The sequence below is a fragment of the Coturnix japonica genome, chromosome 4, assembly GCF_001577835.2.
Source record: "Coturnix japonica isolate 7356 chromosome 4, Coturnix japonica 2.1, whole genome shotgun sequence".
Classification (NCBI taxonomy): Eukaryota; Metazoa; Chordata; class Aves; order Galliformes; family Phasianidae; genus Coturnix; species Coturnix japonica.
Window position 1 is genome coordinate 25,076,224 of NC_029519.1, and position 16,089 is coordinate 25,092,312.

At 42.8% G+C, this 16,089-nt stretch overlaps 1 protein-coding gene across 2 annotated transcripts; it reads right to left on the bottom strand.

Annotated features, from left to right (window-relative positions):
- Positions 1–5,664: 5,664 nt before the first annotated feature.
- PCDH18 (protocadherin 18) lies at positions 5,665–15,497 on the bottom strand. Of its 2 annotated transcripts, none has more exons than XM_015861050.2 (4): positions 12,680–15,497; positions 11,770–11,858; positions 11,491–11,654; positions 5,665–6,847 (listed from the first exon to the last, which is right to left on the bottom strand). In XM_015861050.2, exons 1-4 carry the CDS (start codon positions 15,182–15,184, stop codon positions 6,180–6,182), a joined length of 3,426 nt encoding a protein of 1,141 aa, XP_015716536.1. In that variant the 5' UTR covers positions 15,185–15,497; the 3' UTR covers positions 5,665–6,179. The 2 variants fall into 2 exon arrangements, with proteins under 2 accessions (XP_015716536.1, XP_015716538.1); XM_015861052.2 differs by having other exon boundaries at positions 6,180–6,847; positions 11,770–11,855; positions 12,680–15,496.
- Between the last annotated feature and the right edge of the window lie 592 nt (positions 15,498–16,089).

A 16,089-nucleotide genomic window follows, 5' to 3' on the forward strand; every position in this document is an offset into this window, starting at 1 on the left:
ATATTTTAAGATGCTCTGTATAGGATTTACATGATAAAAATCGTTAAAGTAACTTACAGTTACTCAAGAAATTTTGTATCTCTACCCTTTAGGCCACTTGAAAATATTTTTTTCATAAATATGCGAAGGAAAATCTGACTCAAGTAAGATTTTCTTCTGTGACTATAAACTTGGGGAGTTTACCTGTCATTCTTTGTGTGTGGTCATTACAAGGATGAAAGTCCTGCAAGCAAGATCTATGCAGTACTTTTTTCTCTGGAATCAGTACTAAACCAAAGACATATGATGAAACTGGAGGAATAGAAATGCTTTAAATGCTTCATGCAAGCTGTAAAACAGTTTGTGGAACCATTTCATACTATGTTTCCCATAGAGTTAATTCGCACAAGTGGGAGGACAACATGTGCACTGCTCATACTTCAGTTTATATTACTACCTGTTTCTGAATGAGTGCCCCTTGAGTTTTAATTAAACAAGGTATTATTTACCAACTCTGTTGTAAATAGTTTTCACAGCATAGTTTAAACAGTTCCTGTGTGCCTCTTAGAGAAGTCTTGCTATTTAATAGGGGGTTAAAGGAGGTGACACACAACAGAAACATTAATTATGATGTTTAATTGATTGAAGTGAAGGTATTATCACTTTTTCAATCTTATTCATGCAAAATATATTACAGAATAAGCTGAATGATAAGTTTTATGTGAGGACAGATTCTGACCCTGAGAAACCATTTAAGACACAATTTCATACCTTCCTGCATTACTAAAAGAGAGTGCACATATGCAACAGTCTCCTAGGGATCTTGGTTTAGCACAGTGCTGGCCACCTAATGCTCCCTAACCAAGAGAGAGCTCTTTTTGTGTTTGCTGTTTAAAAGCAACTCAAACTAATCTTTATGTGTGCTTTTCCTGAAAAGTTTAAATATAAGATTTTCATCATAAATCTAGCCTTTTCACAGCTTACAGGCAAGCTTTTTCTAGTCTAAATGCTGCTGGGAAGTTTATGTTTCACATATGCATCTGACAATTGAGGTTTTCAGTTCTTCTAATCTGTGGAAACATCTGACATTCTCTGCAGGTTGCAGAGAAGAGGAGGAAATGAAATTTCCTGGCTTTTTTTGTGAATTTCTATTTATTTATTTTTAATAAAAAAGATAGGAAACAGTAAAGGTTAAATATTTTGTGGTAGCTTTTGTTTACTTTCTATTGCTGTTATTAATATAAGTAACTATAAACATGATCAGGGTGCAGAATGCAACAAAAACATTATTGGCAGCCACATCCTCCACATCCTTTCAGTGTGTTTATGCTTATGTACCCTGAAGAGTAAAGTGCAGTGCAGTGGTTATGGATATACTTTAAACACAAATTAAATAAGTGGTGAAACAGCCCACTATCTCTAATCATTATTTCAGTACATCTTTGCAAGTATCAGATACATTAGAGACTGAAGGAAGAAAACATACAGGGAGTCTGGAGGAAAAGAATGGCTTACTATCTATTAGTTAAGCTATTTATTTACTCAGAAGTAGTAGGAATTTCAGCTATGACACCAGCGACAGAATCACCAGCATTCAGCATTAATTTTGTTAATTAACATTTGCTGACTTCCATGATCTTTTTGTCATTATTGTATCAAGGAAGAAAGCTATTTTGTTTCAAGGATATGTCCATCTTTTAGAGAGCTCATAGCAATCTAGACTTCTGGACAGAATAATCTTGCTTATGTTTGGTGCTTAAAATAAACCACTGACACATAATCTTCTATTAGCTGCCAACATGTAGCAAATCAAGATTTGTTTACTTTTTTTTCTTGTACTGAGTGAGTGATATATTTTCCGTGTTCAACACAGTAAAGATTTGCTAGGTGCTAGTATTCACCTACATGTGCAGTGTGTAAGTGTGTGAAGACACAATAGGAAATATTTTTCCCTCTGTTTAGGAGGGAAGCTTGACAAAAAGAGGAAGAACTGAGAGTAGGATTAAACAGACTTTCTTCCATTTACCACAACCTCCAGAACTTTTAACAAGCTCCCTATTGATAATAAGCGCAGCTCAAACTCTGCTGCAGTTTAGATTTAATCAAAGTAAACATTTTTGCTCCCAAAACTGTACTAATTTTATAACTGGTCCCTTTACATGATAAGATCCTTGCAGCAATGCACATACCAAATATTATTACTGCGTGATGGTTCAGAAACCACCTCTAGGAAAACATTAGGTATTCTATGATATTTGGATGCCTAGCAATCCCAGAAAAATTCATTTGGATTTATTTTGCTAGAAAGCTCTCCCTGCAAACAATGGCGATTTAAATCACTGAGACTACCTGTGTGACATGGGCCAGTGGGCATAAACTGATTTAAGGATTTTAAATTTAAAACAGGTTGGTAATCCTTAGCGGATGATGTGACTGTGAAAATAGAGCTTATCAGGCTGTCCTGCAAGACTGTAGACAGCACAAACCAATCAGTGCCTGAAGGTCTAGTATTTTCTCCTCTAGAAACAGGAAAAATTATCTATCTGCATTTATTCGTGAAGGAGGGATCTGCACCACCTGAAGGCAAGTTTCATTTTCAGCTGCTGATTTTGTGACAGACAGCAATGCTTTACCCATGCATGGGGTAAAATATAATACAAGAACGATCATATAATAGATAGCCAAAGGTTATCTATAGGAGAAACTCACCAATTCTGAGGTCTTCAATCTAGATGGAAAATGCTGAGGCTAGTCACCCAAACTCCACAAAGGAGCAATCTCCAAAAAAAGAAGCTGTCAATGTGGTGGTCAGCTCTTAAACAAAGTCAAGGAGAGGTGGAGTCAAGGTTCACTCCTTCTGGGAGCACAGCTGAATCACCTTCACCTGTGCTCCCACAGCTGACCCGACACTTGCCTCAGCTGGTTAATCAGAGGTTCAGGCTGTGATTACCAATTTCCTATACACCATGTCAACAGAAAACTTCTTAAATAACTTCCAAATGTATTAGCTATTGCTATGTACCATGGTGTGCATTTTTGACATAACTTCCAATCCCTTGGTGCTATCTCATACTTCATGTGTTCCCACAGTTGGAATCAAATAACAGCTGATTTCCTTAGCAGACATGAGTTTTTGTCTCAGGAGCTATTGCTGTGCCTGAGCCTCCCCCTCACTGGACACCTATGAAAAAACAGTATTGGAGAGGGACCACAGGAGCATAACCCCCTGCAATGCTGTTCAATGGCCCAGTAAAAAGCATTAGGTAAGGAGGAAGATGGAAACCAGTGGAACAGCTACATGCTAAAAATTAGGTCATTTGAGGAATGTGTGCTAACATCCAACTGGGAACTTCAACCACAGACAAAGATATTGATACCATAAGTGCTTTGTGAAGTCAGGAGTACAGCCACAAGCCCAATAAGATTAGTACACTGACTTAAGTAAAGAAGAATCAGAGAGATGAGTCAGAAAAAGGACAAGACAAGAACAGAGGAACTTGGAAAGTGAGACCAAAACTGGGTACTAATGAAAATGAGGTAAACCTGGAGGAGGGTGCTGAGATGAGAAAGAAATAACTAAGAAAGAAGCCACATCCTTGTGAGCTTCAGGGTCGGTATGAAAGCTACCGTAGCAAAGTCAACTCTGTGTGGCTAATAAGGAGAGCCTAGAGACACAGGGCATGAGATACTCTCAGGAAATATCAAGAAGAGCACGGCTGCCCAGTAGGGAACAGAGGACAAACCAGTATCCTCACTGGCACAGTATCACCCTACCTGAATGCAGGAGGTTGAGCCAGGTGCTGGTAACAAAGTCTATCAATACCCCTGTCATAGTGAAGGAAGAGAACACCAGAAGGCTCCAGTCAGCAACAACTGGAGATAGATTTGGGATGTTGTTGTATATTAAGTCTAATGTCCCTCCAGAATGCAAAGTGAGACAACAACCCACAGGCAGATAGAGGCTGAGCTTAAATGAACTTGAGGTCTTGGTCAGCCTGAAAGGCCTATTAGTGCGCTTGGAGCTCAGATAGATGCAAAGGATAAAAGCAGCCCGCTTGGCAGACTTTGGGAATGAAGATGAGTTCGTAGATGGATAAGAACAATTTGAAAAGTTGGATGAAGAATGAGAAAAGTTGGATCCAAAATTGAATGGTGGCTCTGGATTGGCACTGGCAACAGACCTAGGAAAGGTTCAGCAAAAAGAATAAAAAAAGCAGAAAAATAAAGAAAGGTTTTTGAGTATTTAGTGACAGAGAAGTCATAATTTTGTTTTTTAAGTAACTGAAAGTAGTTGGATAAAACTGAGGCCATGCTGGTATTTCAAACCAACATGCTAAAAACTTCACAGAAATGGAAACAAACCCTCTGCTATTAGATGATTTTTTTAAAGGCAATGCAGATAAGTCAGTTCTCTCAAATTTGTACAGCACACTGAGAAAACTACCCATTGATATTTTAATGTGCATGATAATTTCTGACAACATGAATACTTGGTTAGAAGGTCTTGGACTTCTAACTAACATGGCTGTACTTTTCAACTCCTGAAGTGGAAACAAGCTTTTGCAGTCCTGAATGAAAAGCCCAAATACCAGTTTTCCTTCTGGCTCTTAATAACTTAGCTCTCTCCCTAAATGAACATCAGGAATCTAAAACCCTTCCATGTTTCTCAGATGTCAATCTGTTTTCTGTAAGATCAGATCATGAAGCAGATCCATGTTAAGGCACATGAGAGACAAAGAGGTGATCCAAGAGAGCTGGCAGGGCTTCACCAAAGGCAAACTGTGCCTGCCAGTCTGGTGGCTTCCTATTACAATCTGACAACATCACAGGAGGAAGGAAGGGAACTGAAGTCACCTACCTAAGCATGCACGAGACCTTTGACGTGGTCCCATGCCACATTCTTCTCTCTAAATTGAAGAGATGAATTTGAAAACTGGACTATAAGGTGAATAAATAATTGGTTGGATGATAGCAAATATCCAGTGGCTGAAAACCCTGCCCGTGACAGGGGACCTGAAACTAGATGATCTTTAAGGTCCTTTCCAACTCAAGTCATTCTATTATGTGAGAAACACTATCTACTTCTCTGACAAAGGTGATGGCACAGAGGTATAAATTACTCAGTTTTCATTGAGCTTCCTTCAATAAAGGGACAAACCCTGTGTGTTGGAACTGATTAAGACAGCAAAGCAGCTCTATTCTATGGAGTTAAAGTACTTCTATATAATTTGACACATACAAAATAGACACAAAACAGACACAAAATATAGCTACAATTGCTATGTAAAATAATAGTTTTCCTGAGAGATGCAACATTCATTTTATTGTGGTGTCACTAAGAAGGCAATTGCAACTTTTTTATTTACATGGGGTAAGAATTCAGCCTGAGATCAGCAAATCTAATTTGATTGCTGTCTTTCAAGTATACAGCATTCACTTCAACTGGCTTTGCAGCATAACAGTGGCAGAACAAATGAATGTTTTTGTTTATTCCTGTTTTGTGGTGTTTTTTTTAAGAGAAAATTGAAAGCTCTATCAATTAATTCTATGATTTCTCCACTTGAGGAAATAATTATTTGTAACCAGAAGGCCCAAGTCTGCAATAACCTATTAATTAAATGGGAAAAAAATGACTTTTAACCAAATATCAAAATAAATTTTTAAAAAAGGACATTTTAGGCTTTGTGGGAGTTGACAGCTCTTTATTATAAGAAAGAAACATTGCAACAAGGTGTTGGATCAGTTATTAAAACTAACGCTTGGATAAGCTTTCAGTGATTTGGATTTGTAACATTTGAGACTTGAAAGAAATAATAATGGAAAGCAGTGACTGCCCTTGTTTTGTTATTTACATGCCTGCATGGCAAGAACGGTGGATGTTTGACAAGGATGGTACCATCTATATACATTTAGGAAAACATGCTTGCTGTGGGTGTAGAAAAATAAAATTTATTTGTTAAATTACACATAAATATAAGGTACAAATGTATTTTTAAAATACAGATAATCACACTTGCATTGTGTACATATGAAAATACAGTATTTTAATATTCAACATACACAGACACATTTATGATAAATGCAACTCATTGGCAATGCCAGTTCTCCTCAGTCTGGTTTTTGTTCTTTTTTTTCTTTTTTTTTTTTTTTCCTTTCTTTCCAGTTTTCCATAAACATGGAAAAATAGCCTTTTGAAACATTTAGTTCTGCCGGACATCTTGCAGCAGCTTGTTAATTTCTGCCACCAGCTCGCTGGCATCCATGAGTTCATGTTTACCGTCACTGAGGTGATTCAGTACATTGTCAAAATCATCTTCTTCATAATTCTCTGGGATTTCCTCCATGGCTGGCAGCCATTTAGAGGAAGGCTGTGCACTCGAGTGAGTCCCCAGAGTTGGCCCATTGTTGGCTGGATTTTGGAAATGCGTGCTGGCTGCCCAGGCAGCCACTCCCTGTGGATAATTCACAGCCTTGGCAGGCAAATGTCCCTTCCTGCGCTCCAACGAATTCAAGCGATCCATCTCATTGCATTCTGTGTAGGCATCTAGCGAGGGAGGCAGCAGGCGCTGGAAGACGCTGCTCATTTCAGAAAGAAGAGAGGAGGTACAAGTGTCTCCTGATTCCTCCTCACCCTGACAGTCTTTGCCAAACGTTGAAAAGCTCTTCTTCTTTTCACTGGTGTCAGCAGGCTGTGGATCTTCCTCGAGGCCCTGCTGCTGCTGCTGCAGCTGCTGCTGTGGTGATTGAAACTCCTCTCCAGGGATGAACATGTTACTTCTGTAATCGGATGAGGGAGATGGCAACGGTGGCATCCAGCACTGGTCAGAGTGGCCTAGAACCCTGCATTCCTCCGTGCACAGCCTCATTGCTGCAAGAGAAAAGGTGAGAGTGAATATCTAACACCCAGGGAAGACAAAGGCTAAACATCTCCAGGATCAAAGATATTCCAGCCTGGTGTTTGGATTCCCTTGCTGTACGCATGAAGTCAACAACTGCAAATGGCCTGGATTTAAATGCACTCCCATTCCTAAAAGGTCTCAAAACTCAAGAATAAGCACAGAACTGGTAAGAAAGTGATAAAGTGATAAAATATGTTAACTAAGATGGCAGATAAACATAAACCCCATGGAGATAACTAGGTCTTGTGACTTAAAAGACATTCATTCCCTTTGTGAAGTGCTTTTACATAAATAGAGAAATAAAATGAAGGTGTTTCTACCTTCAAGCTTTTAGTTGTTTTACTCAAGTCTTTCACATGCAACTAAAGGAGCCCATCAGAGTAATAACAGGAGAATTAACAGACAGAGGAAATACAGAACAACAAAACCATGAAGAGGATTCTCCATTAAATTATTTCCTTTTGACCTTGCAATGGGGTGTATGTTGAACACCAGGTGATCCACTAACATCTGACCTTATTAATTGAATCATTTAAATTTTAATCCAGGAACAGAATATTTAGGTTTTAATCTGTATCCAGCGTGACATCAGGGTTTATACAGACAAGAGTTACTCTAAATAGTATCTGCAGCTCTGTAGTTCCAGTTCCTGTGTTACGCCGGCACAGCGTAGACACAAGGGTGGCATTAACCTACAAGACGGGCATTCAAGCCAGCAAGAGTTGAAGAGTTGAAAACTCCCTCTTTCACTGCTAGACTTTAGTAGTGTGTCATACAGAAGCTATGCAGTAAGGTCAGTGATTAGCCCACTGACAGTCACTGCAAGAGTAGACCATCAACACTGAGGAGACCTGGGAAAGGTCCCTGGAAGCAGAAACAGGTAAAGACCTACATGACAGGCCTGCAAGGAGGGATGTGCCGGGGGAGAGGTCAAATTTGCCTCTCCAAAAGGAACTGACTCTTCGTGACAGAAAGCCTCAGAACGGGCTGGGCACTGTCTGTGTACTTGTCTGGGTCCTTCAGGAAAAGCCCAAGCATTGCAGAGGCCACTAACTTGAATCTGAGCAACATACTTCAAAGAAAGTTTTTAGCAATGCCAGCCTTCACATTATGCATATCCGGACTGTAGGAGAATTTTCCCCAAATCCCCCATGGACTACTGGTTAGATTATCCCAGGCAGGATGTAATTTCTTTTTCTTTCTCCATTTATACATTAAAGATGGAGGAAATACTGAACACTTCTGAAACTAAATGTCTTCAGTCATGCCCTGTAGATTTTCCTCATTTTCTCATCATGCTCCCCATTTGGCTCTGGATCCACACACTTTATCAAAAGTTCTTTTTGCAGCAGTGTGAGCAGAACTGAGTAGTGTATTTCAGCTTTGAACATACCCATGATTGATAAAGTGCTACTGTTAAACTGTCAGCGTTATTTATCTCTATGCCTTACACAGCCTATCATATTGTTTGCTTTGCTAGTGCCCTTCCCATTCCTTCAAGTACAAACTTTCTCTGCTCCTCACACAAGGGAGCATCAATTTCTTCAAGAACATGGGTTCAGGCTGCAGGCTGGATATTGCACAAGGTATTGCAAATGGCCTACTGATCAGCAAGCTTCCAACTGCAAATAATGAAAAAAAACCTAGAAAATATCAGTGGTTGACATCTTGGTATGAGAAACTGCAATGCCTTAGAGTGCTTTGTTCCCATGCATGAAAAACATACTTGTGCTGCCTTAACAGGAAATGCCAAAGAATTAGAAAGTAAAGATATCTCAGTGATCCGTTGTGCCTGGACTAGCTCTCAACTTATCCCAGAAGGTCAAAATTACTCCCCTAATTAAGAATACTCCTGTAAATTAATGGGAGACTCTCAACAGTTTGGCATTTTATTAGCAATGGCCAAGAAGGCCAATGGCATCCTGGCTTGCATCAGAAATAGCATTGCCAGGAGGATTAGGGAGGTGATTGGCCCCTGTACTCAGCTGTGGTGTGGCTGTGCCTCAAGTACTGCACTCTGGGATGGCCCCAGGAGCAGCTGAAGGAACTGGGATTGTTCGGTCTGGAGGAGGCTCAGGGGAGACCTTACAGCTGTCTCCACTTTCCTAAAAGGAAGTTGTGGCAAGGTGGGGGTTGGCTTCATTTCCCGGGTAATAGTATTAGGATGAGAGGGAATGGCCTCAAGATGCACTAGGGGAAGTTCAGGTTGTATATTAGGAAAAAATTTTTCTCAATACGAGTGGTCAGGCATAAGAACAGGCTGCCCAGGGAGGTGGTGGAGTCACCATCCCTTGAGGTGTTTAAGAAGAGGACAGATGTAGTACTTAGGGACATGATCTAATGGGGAATATAGGTGGTAGGCAGACAGTTGGACAAGATGGTCTAAGATGGTCTTAGAGGTCTTTTCAAAACTTCACGATTCTATGATTACCTCATTGTGAGGTTTGCTACTGATCATGTTTAGTTTTGCTAAAATAATTATAAATACAGACATTGTGAGCAGAAGATCAAAAGATACTCTGAGAAAAATGAATGATATCACAGTCTGCCCTTAGATCACCAATAAAGTAAAAAAGAAAAACTGGAGCTTAAAACTGAAGATAAAAAGTGAGAGAAAGAAAGAAAGAAGTTTTTTGAGGGCAGTTACCAAACTTTCTGATCTTGACATTTTTGAAGTTTCGAAAGCTTCATTCCTCTCCAGTTCCACCTTAAAAGAACAGATTGCAAGGGCTTTCTCTCAGCATTTTGCCTGTGTCCAGACTTACAATGCAGAAACCTTTCAAAACGGAGAGCAGGAAACCTCCAGGAAGTTTTCTTTTCCTTCCTTCCTTTTTTTTTTTTTTTTTTCTGTTTTGTTTGTTTGTTTGTTTGTTTTGTTTTGTTTGGATTGTAACAGGGGACTCAGAACAGTCCACACCTCATCTGAATAAGTTGAGCATACTTATCTGATAGACTAATACTAAACATTGTGGTAAATGGGCATCTAGCTGAGATTAAATGCACTACTTTGCAGCTAAACTGAGTTGCATCTGTACGCAGCAGGAGCCTTCCTTACTCTGAATTCAATTAGTGTTAGGGGAAGGCCAGGGACTTTTGGAAACCCTGCCCTTAGGCTTCCTGTTTAGAGAGAGAATTGCAGGAGCTGAAGATGCATAGCAGTATTTCAGATAGCCTAGAGTGTCGCCACTCCTGTCTACTCTGCTGGCAGCCCTCAACCCCCTAGCAGGAAGGGGACAGCTATGCCTTGGCAGCAGCAGGCCGGACGCCAGTGCAAACACCACCGCACTTCAAGTTCCCCTGGCAACTGAGAGCTGTAGCAGATCCCTCCCTACTTTGCTAACCATAGGAGAGGGGGAGACATGCCTCATGCTGGATGTCAGGGGAATAAGTAATAGGAAAGGGGGAGATTAGAACGAAAAAGGCATTAGAACATGAGATTTTGATTGAAGATTCTGGGAAAATAGTCCATTCTAAAGGCCTCTGGTTTTGAAATACTGGGTACCAAAGACTATGTTGAGGAGACAGCTGAATGTCTGGACCAGTGATACAAAACCTGCTTCCAAACCCTTGTCATGAGCAGAGATAAGCCCACTGTTGTTTTCTATGGCAGCAGAAGGAAGAAGCTACAACACTGCAGCTCCTCTGCTCCAGCTCTAGGCAATGTCTGGGGGTAACTGCAAGAAGGAACACATGCTGCACCAACCTACAAAGCAATGTTCCCTTGTTCATAGAATGACTTTATTAATCAGTCTTGATGTAAGCTTCAACCACACTGAAGTTATCCAGCCCTGACAGCTGGACAAAGATAACTAAATATGAACTGAAATGGGTACAAGATCAAGGGTACAAACAGTGGCTATGTAATTATCAAAGTATTTTTAAAAATCTTATGTCTGTATGCAGTGTGATTTCCTATATCTTCCTGAAAACTGGGCAGAAATTCACAAATGGTACTTCATATACAAGCATGTATTTAGCTTGCTTTCACTCATCTTTTTCTAAATTTTCTCTCCTCTACCTGAGCTGTTTGTCTTAAGCTTCTCCTCCTATAAGTCAGGACTGCAAGACTTAGATCTGGCACACATTAAGATGCTTCCATTGCTGCCTGAACCCATTTTTTCACTAGGAAAAATACTTCCCTTTCTTCTGTCGACCAACTTGACCAAGTTCACAATTCACTTCTGAACTGTGCAAGTTTGTATCCTATGGTTCAAACCCACTGTGGAAAATGTATCCCCTAAATTATAGTTCTGTGTATTTTTAACAAACCACAACTGCCTGGCTTTAAAAACAAACATCCACCCAGTCATTAGAAGTCTAAGGACGTAGAGAAGTTGATGCTTTTTGTTGGGGAATTTGGAGCCAGCTCAAGATGATGCAAATAAAAGAAAAAAGTATGAGTTGCTCTGGGCAGATTTTTCAGTTGCATCTGAGTTTTCATTTGCCTAGATATGGGAATGCTCCAGCTCAGTATTTATCATGAGGCAGAGAAGACAGAAGAAAATATAAGACTTGAAAGCTAAAGAATTTTTGCTTTCTCAGTAGTAGCTTTATCAAAGTGACAGCTAGGCAGCACTGTAAATAAACCGTTCAGTTTCCATTGTGCTCATACCTGCAGGAATTCTCCCATCTGTAAGGAAAAGGTCACTGAATCCTTCCCCAAGAAGTCTGTCAATTGGAGACTCTCTACCCAAATCATAATCGCTGTCTCCAGCTTCGCTATCACCCCGGCCACTGTCTTTCAAGCTGAATTTATCCATATCTTGAAGGGCATATCTGTAAAGAGAATTGTGATAATGGTGGAATCAAATTATCTCATGTACCACTTGGATTAAAAAAACCAATAGTATATTGTTTGATATACATACAGCACAATAATTCAGATCCTTACCTATAGCTTCTGGAGTATTTGTTTCCTCGAAAACTTGGCCTTGGTTGATACTGGCCCTGGTGAAGCATCGAGAGAAGTTGAGAAACCTGCTAAAGAGAAGGTGAAAGGAATGATTCCTTGAAATAAATGCTCAGACTCCTAGTTCTAAAACTACTAATTCACTTCAAGCATTTTTTTTTCAAGTTTAATTATACCAAATTCCTATACATACACAATGCAGTACAACTGACTATTAGTGTAGAGTCTGCCACAGAAAATAACTGAAGACATTTCAGAATGAGGAAATGAACTGCTGTTTGTTAGCCTCAGAATTCATTGACAAGTAAAACAACTAATTAAACAGAGGTTGCATTTTGCTTTGCTTTAATAGATTAGAGACACCCCTTTGCCATTCCACAGTCATAAATCACTAGGTATAATGAGGTAGCAGTCATTTAAGGCCATCACACCAAAGCTGCAGGAAAAAGTGAAATGTGTGGTACCAAAGTTTAGGACACTGTGTGCATGTCTCAGGCACATATTGCCTTAGAATACATGTACCTAAACTGTGTGTTTAAACTTGCAGTTTTCTATTCCTGTTAATAAATTTCCTCTGTTCTTCTGGACTCTTTCTAAAACAGCCAAGGAGGGAAAGGAAAGGCAAGGAAGGAGGAAGCTTCATAAACCAGAGCAGATTCCTGTGCATGTTACACTGCATTGTTTCAGCCTTACAGGGAAGAACCAACACTATTAATAACAGATGTAACCCTGTGGTAATGGATCCAGTTTCTACTGGAGTAAAGCTGCAGAGCTGTAACATTTAAAGGGAAATCTGTAAAGCATGGAACTTAGATCTATCTGCCTGTTGCATGAAAAGTACCCCCAAACTCCCAAGAGGACCTGTGAGTGCAAAGCGAGGTGAGGACCTTACCTCAACAGCTGGAGTTGCGTGGGTGAGCTCCAGTGAGAAGTTCTCAGGCACATGGTTGGAGGAGATTGTCACCAGGCTGTTCAATGATTGGTGGCTGTGATGGCTCTGCCGACTGCTCATCTGTCCTCTTTCCAGGGTCGGGGATGAGGACGGGGAAGCTCTGTGGTGAGATCGGATGGGTAGCGTGCCATTAACTGTTGGCACCAATGTGATGTCCCCTTTGTGGATCTGTCTGGAGGGTCGCTTTGGGTGGTGCTGGTAGGTCGATTCTGCCACACGGCAGTTGTAGGACCTGGTGTCCTTTTTCTCTCGATTACATCTCGTAGCAAAGATAACCATGATGACCAGCAACACGGCACATATTGATCCTAAGGATATAATGGTTATCATCGAGACATCCAGAGAGGGCTGGCTTACCAAAGTAGCTTCTGTGCTTGAAAATGAATAAACATACTCAAAAACTGTACATTTCAGAAGTGCTTTAGTACTAAGCTGAGGACTGCCTTTATCCTGGACTATGACATAAAACTCCCAGTGCTTAGTTGGAACCGATTCTACACTTGCGTTGATGGAGATATCACAAGTTTTGGGATCCATCACAAAGATGCTGTTTTCCTTGTCAGCTGCTATGGAGCAGCTAAGTTCAGAGTTCATACCAGAGTCTCTATCTGTAGCCCTTATCCTCGTGACAAGAAAGCCAATCCCAGCATCTTTAGGGATTGAGATTTCCGCTGTACTGTTGCGCAGTGCTGGGCCCACAATGACAGGAGCATTGTCATTTTCATCAATGATGGTTAGCACAACTGTAGTGTTACTAACAAGTTGCTGGCTCCCTCCATCCCTAGCTTGTACCATAAAGGCAATCTGATTTACCTCTTCATGGTCAAAAGTTCTCAAGGCATAGATTGCCCCATTGGAGGGATCAATGGTCACATAGGTGGTTATAGAACTTCCTGAAACAGAGGTCTCCAGTATAGTGTAGGTCACTTGCCCATTGTCCCCAAGATCTGGGTCTGTGGCCGTGACAGATGTGATATATGCTCCCGGAGAGTTATTTTCTAAGATAACTACTTCGTATCTGTTTGTCTGGAAGCGGGGTGGGTTGTCATTTTCATCACTGATTTGGACAGTAAAGTGTTTTACTGTGGAGAGACTTGGCGTTCCCTTGTCCTCTGCTATTACAGTCAAGCTGTATTCAGATCTCTTTTCTCTATCTAGACTGGCATTAGTCAAGATTAAATAGTTATTTTCATAAGTCTTTTGCAGTTTAAAGTGGCCATGACCATGAAGCTTGCAAACTACTTCTCCATTTACACCCGAGTCTTTGTCCTGCACCCTGACCAGGGCAACAAATGTGTCCAAGGGGGACCCCTCAGAAATGTAAGCTGTTTCTTCTTTTTCTGGGGACATCAAATTTAAGCTAATTTCAGGCCTGTTATCATTCACATCCACAATTTTAATTATAATTTTGCAGTGGGCTGGAATAGAATTTGGTCCCATGTCTTGAGCCTGAGCATCAATTTCATAGGACTTGGTAATTTCATAGTCCACTTGCTTCAGGAGGGTCAGATGTCCTTTTTCTGAATCTATCCTGAAAGTCTCCATAATTTTAGGAGACACATGACTGCTAAAGGAGTACACGACCTTCCCATTAGCGCCCTCATCTGGGTCGGTCGCATTGAGGTCTATAAGCAAAGTCCCAATTGGGGAGTTTTCCAGGAGTTGAATTATATAGGACTGCTGCTCAAAAGCAGGGCTGTTGTCGTTGGAGTCCGAAATGCTGATTTTCAGGAGGGATGACCCAGACCTCTGCGGCACCCCCTTATCGGATGCAGTGAGCTGGAGCTCATAACTCGACTTCAGCTCCCGGTCCAGCTCCCTCACCACGATAAGCTCTGCATACTTGGCACCATCAGTCCTCGTCCTCACCTCAATGCTGAAAAAATCATTGTCGGAAAGGGAGTAAGTGTGCAGGGAGTTGTCCCCCACATCTGGGTCAAAAGCACTATCCAGGGGGATGCGGGTGCCCACCGCCGCGCTCTCCGATATTTCGATGGGGATGAGAGCCCTGGAAAACTGGGGGGAGTTGTCGTTGATGTCCAGCACCTCCACTTCCACATGGAAGAGCTGCAGATGCTCGGTGGGCAGAGTGATCACGTCGAACTCGATGGAGCAGTTCAAGTTTTTCTGGCAGAGTTGTTCCCGGTCGATCTTAGCGCCGATGCTGATCTCCCCGTTATCCTCGCGGACGACGAGCAGCGGGGAGTTCCCCCTCTGCATGGCTCGGAAGCGGACCGAGGCGGGGTTGGGGATTTTCGACAGAACATCGGCCACGTCCTCCGCCAGCCTGGCAATGACCGAGCCGACCCGCTGCTCCTCGTAAATCCGGTACTTCAGGTTTTTGCCCAGCACAGCTTTATCGAGAGACGCAACCGCCAATGCAAAAAGGAATATAAAGTGCATTTTGCTGCCAGCCTGCCGCGTTTGTAAGTTTCTGCAATTCATTTCTCCCAGCGAGTTAAGAAGCAATTACTCAAACTTCCTCCGGTACCTCAAACCCCGCGCACATCTGCTCCTTCCAGCCGCCTCTCACAACCAGCCCAACATCGACAGCACAGTAGAAACTTTCCCATACACACCGTGCCGGGACATCCAGGGACGAGCCGCCACCGCCGCCTGCGCTCCCGCGCCTCCTCCCTTCTCGCTGCTCAGCCGCTCTCCATGTGCCGCCGGCGGACCCGAGCTCGGCGGCGTCTCCGGGCACGCCCCTCCCTCCCTGGGCGGCGCACTAAGCGCAGGCGGCGCCGGCTCCGGCCGCAGCCCCGCGCAACTTCACTCGGACAAAGCCGCAGCGCGGCGCGGCCCGGGGCCGGCAGCCAATTAGCGGGCACGGCTGGGGGACGCGGGGGCGGAGCCGCTATCCAGGGCTTCCCGCCAGCGGGGGCAGCGCCGAGGGGTTCGCGCTCGCTGCGTTCCGAGGGGTCCCGGTCCTGCCGCCGCCCCGCTGGTACAGCGTGGTCCTTCCGTTTAGTTAACTGCTCGCTTCTCAAGGCTGCGCATCGGTGCCGCTTGTATCCCTGTCAGCCGCCGCTCCTTAGTGCCTGTTTGTTCGCGGAGAGCTCCTCTCGCTCCTTGGGGTCTCCGCGTTGCTCGCACCCGGGGAACCCGCGTCTCCTCCCGCAGCACTTCTGCCCTCAGCGCGTGTGCCCCAGCGTGGCCGTTCCTTAGATCCGTTTCCTCCCGGCGGGTGCCACGCGCGGGCTGTGCCAAGGGCCGTGGGGCTGACGGAGCGCTCCGACAGTCATCATTCCCCGCAGCCGGGGAGCTGGTCTCGTGTTTACACGGCAACTTGTACCAAAAAATAACATCATCTGAGGGCTGGGCGAGTGATGTGTCCAGAAACAGCACGG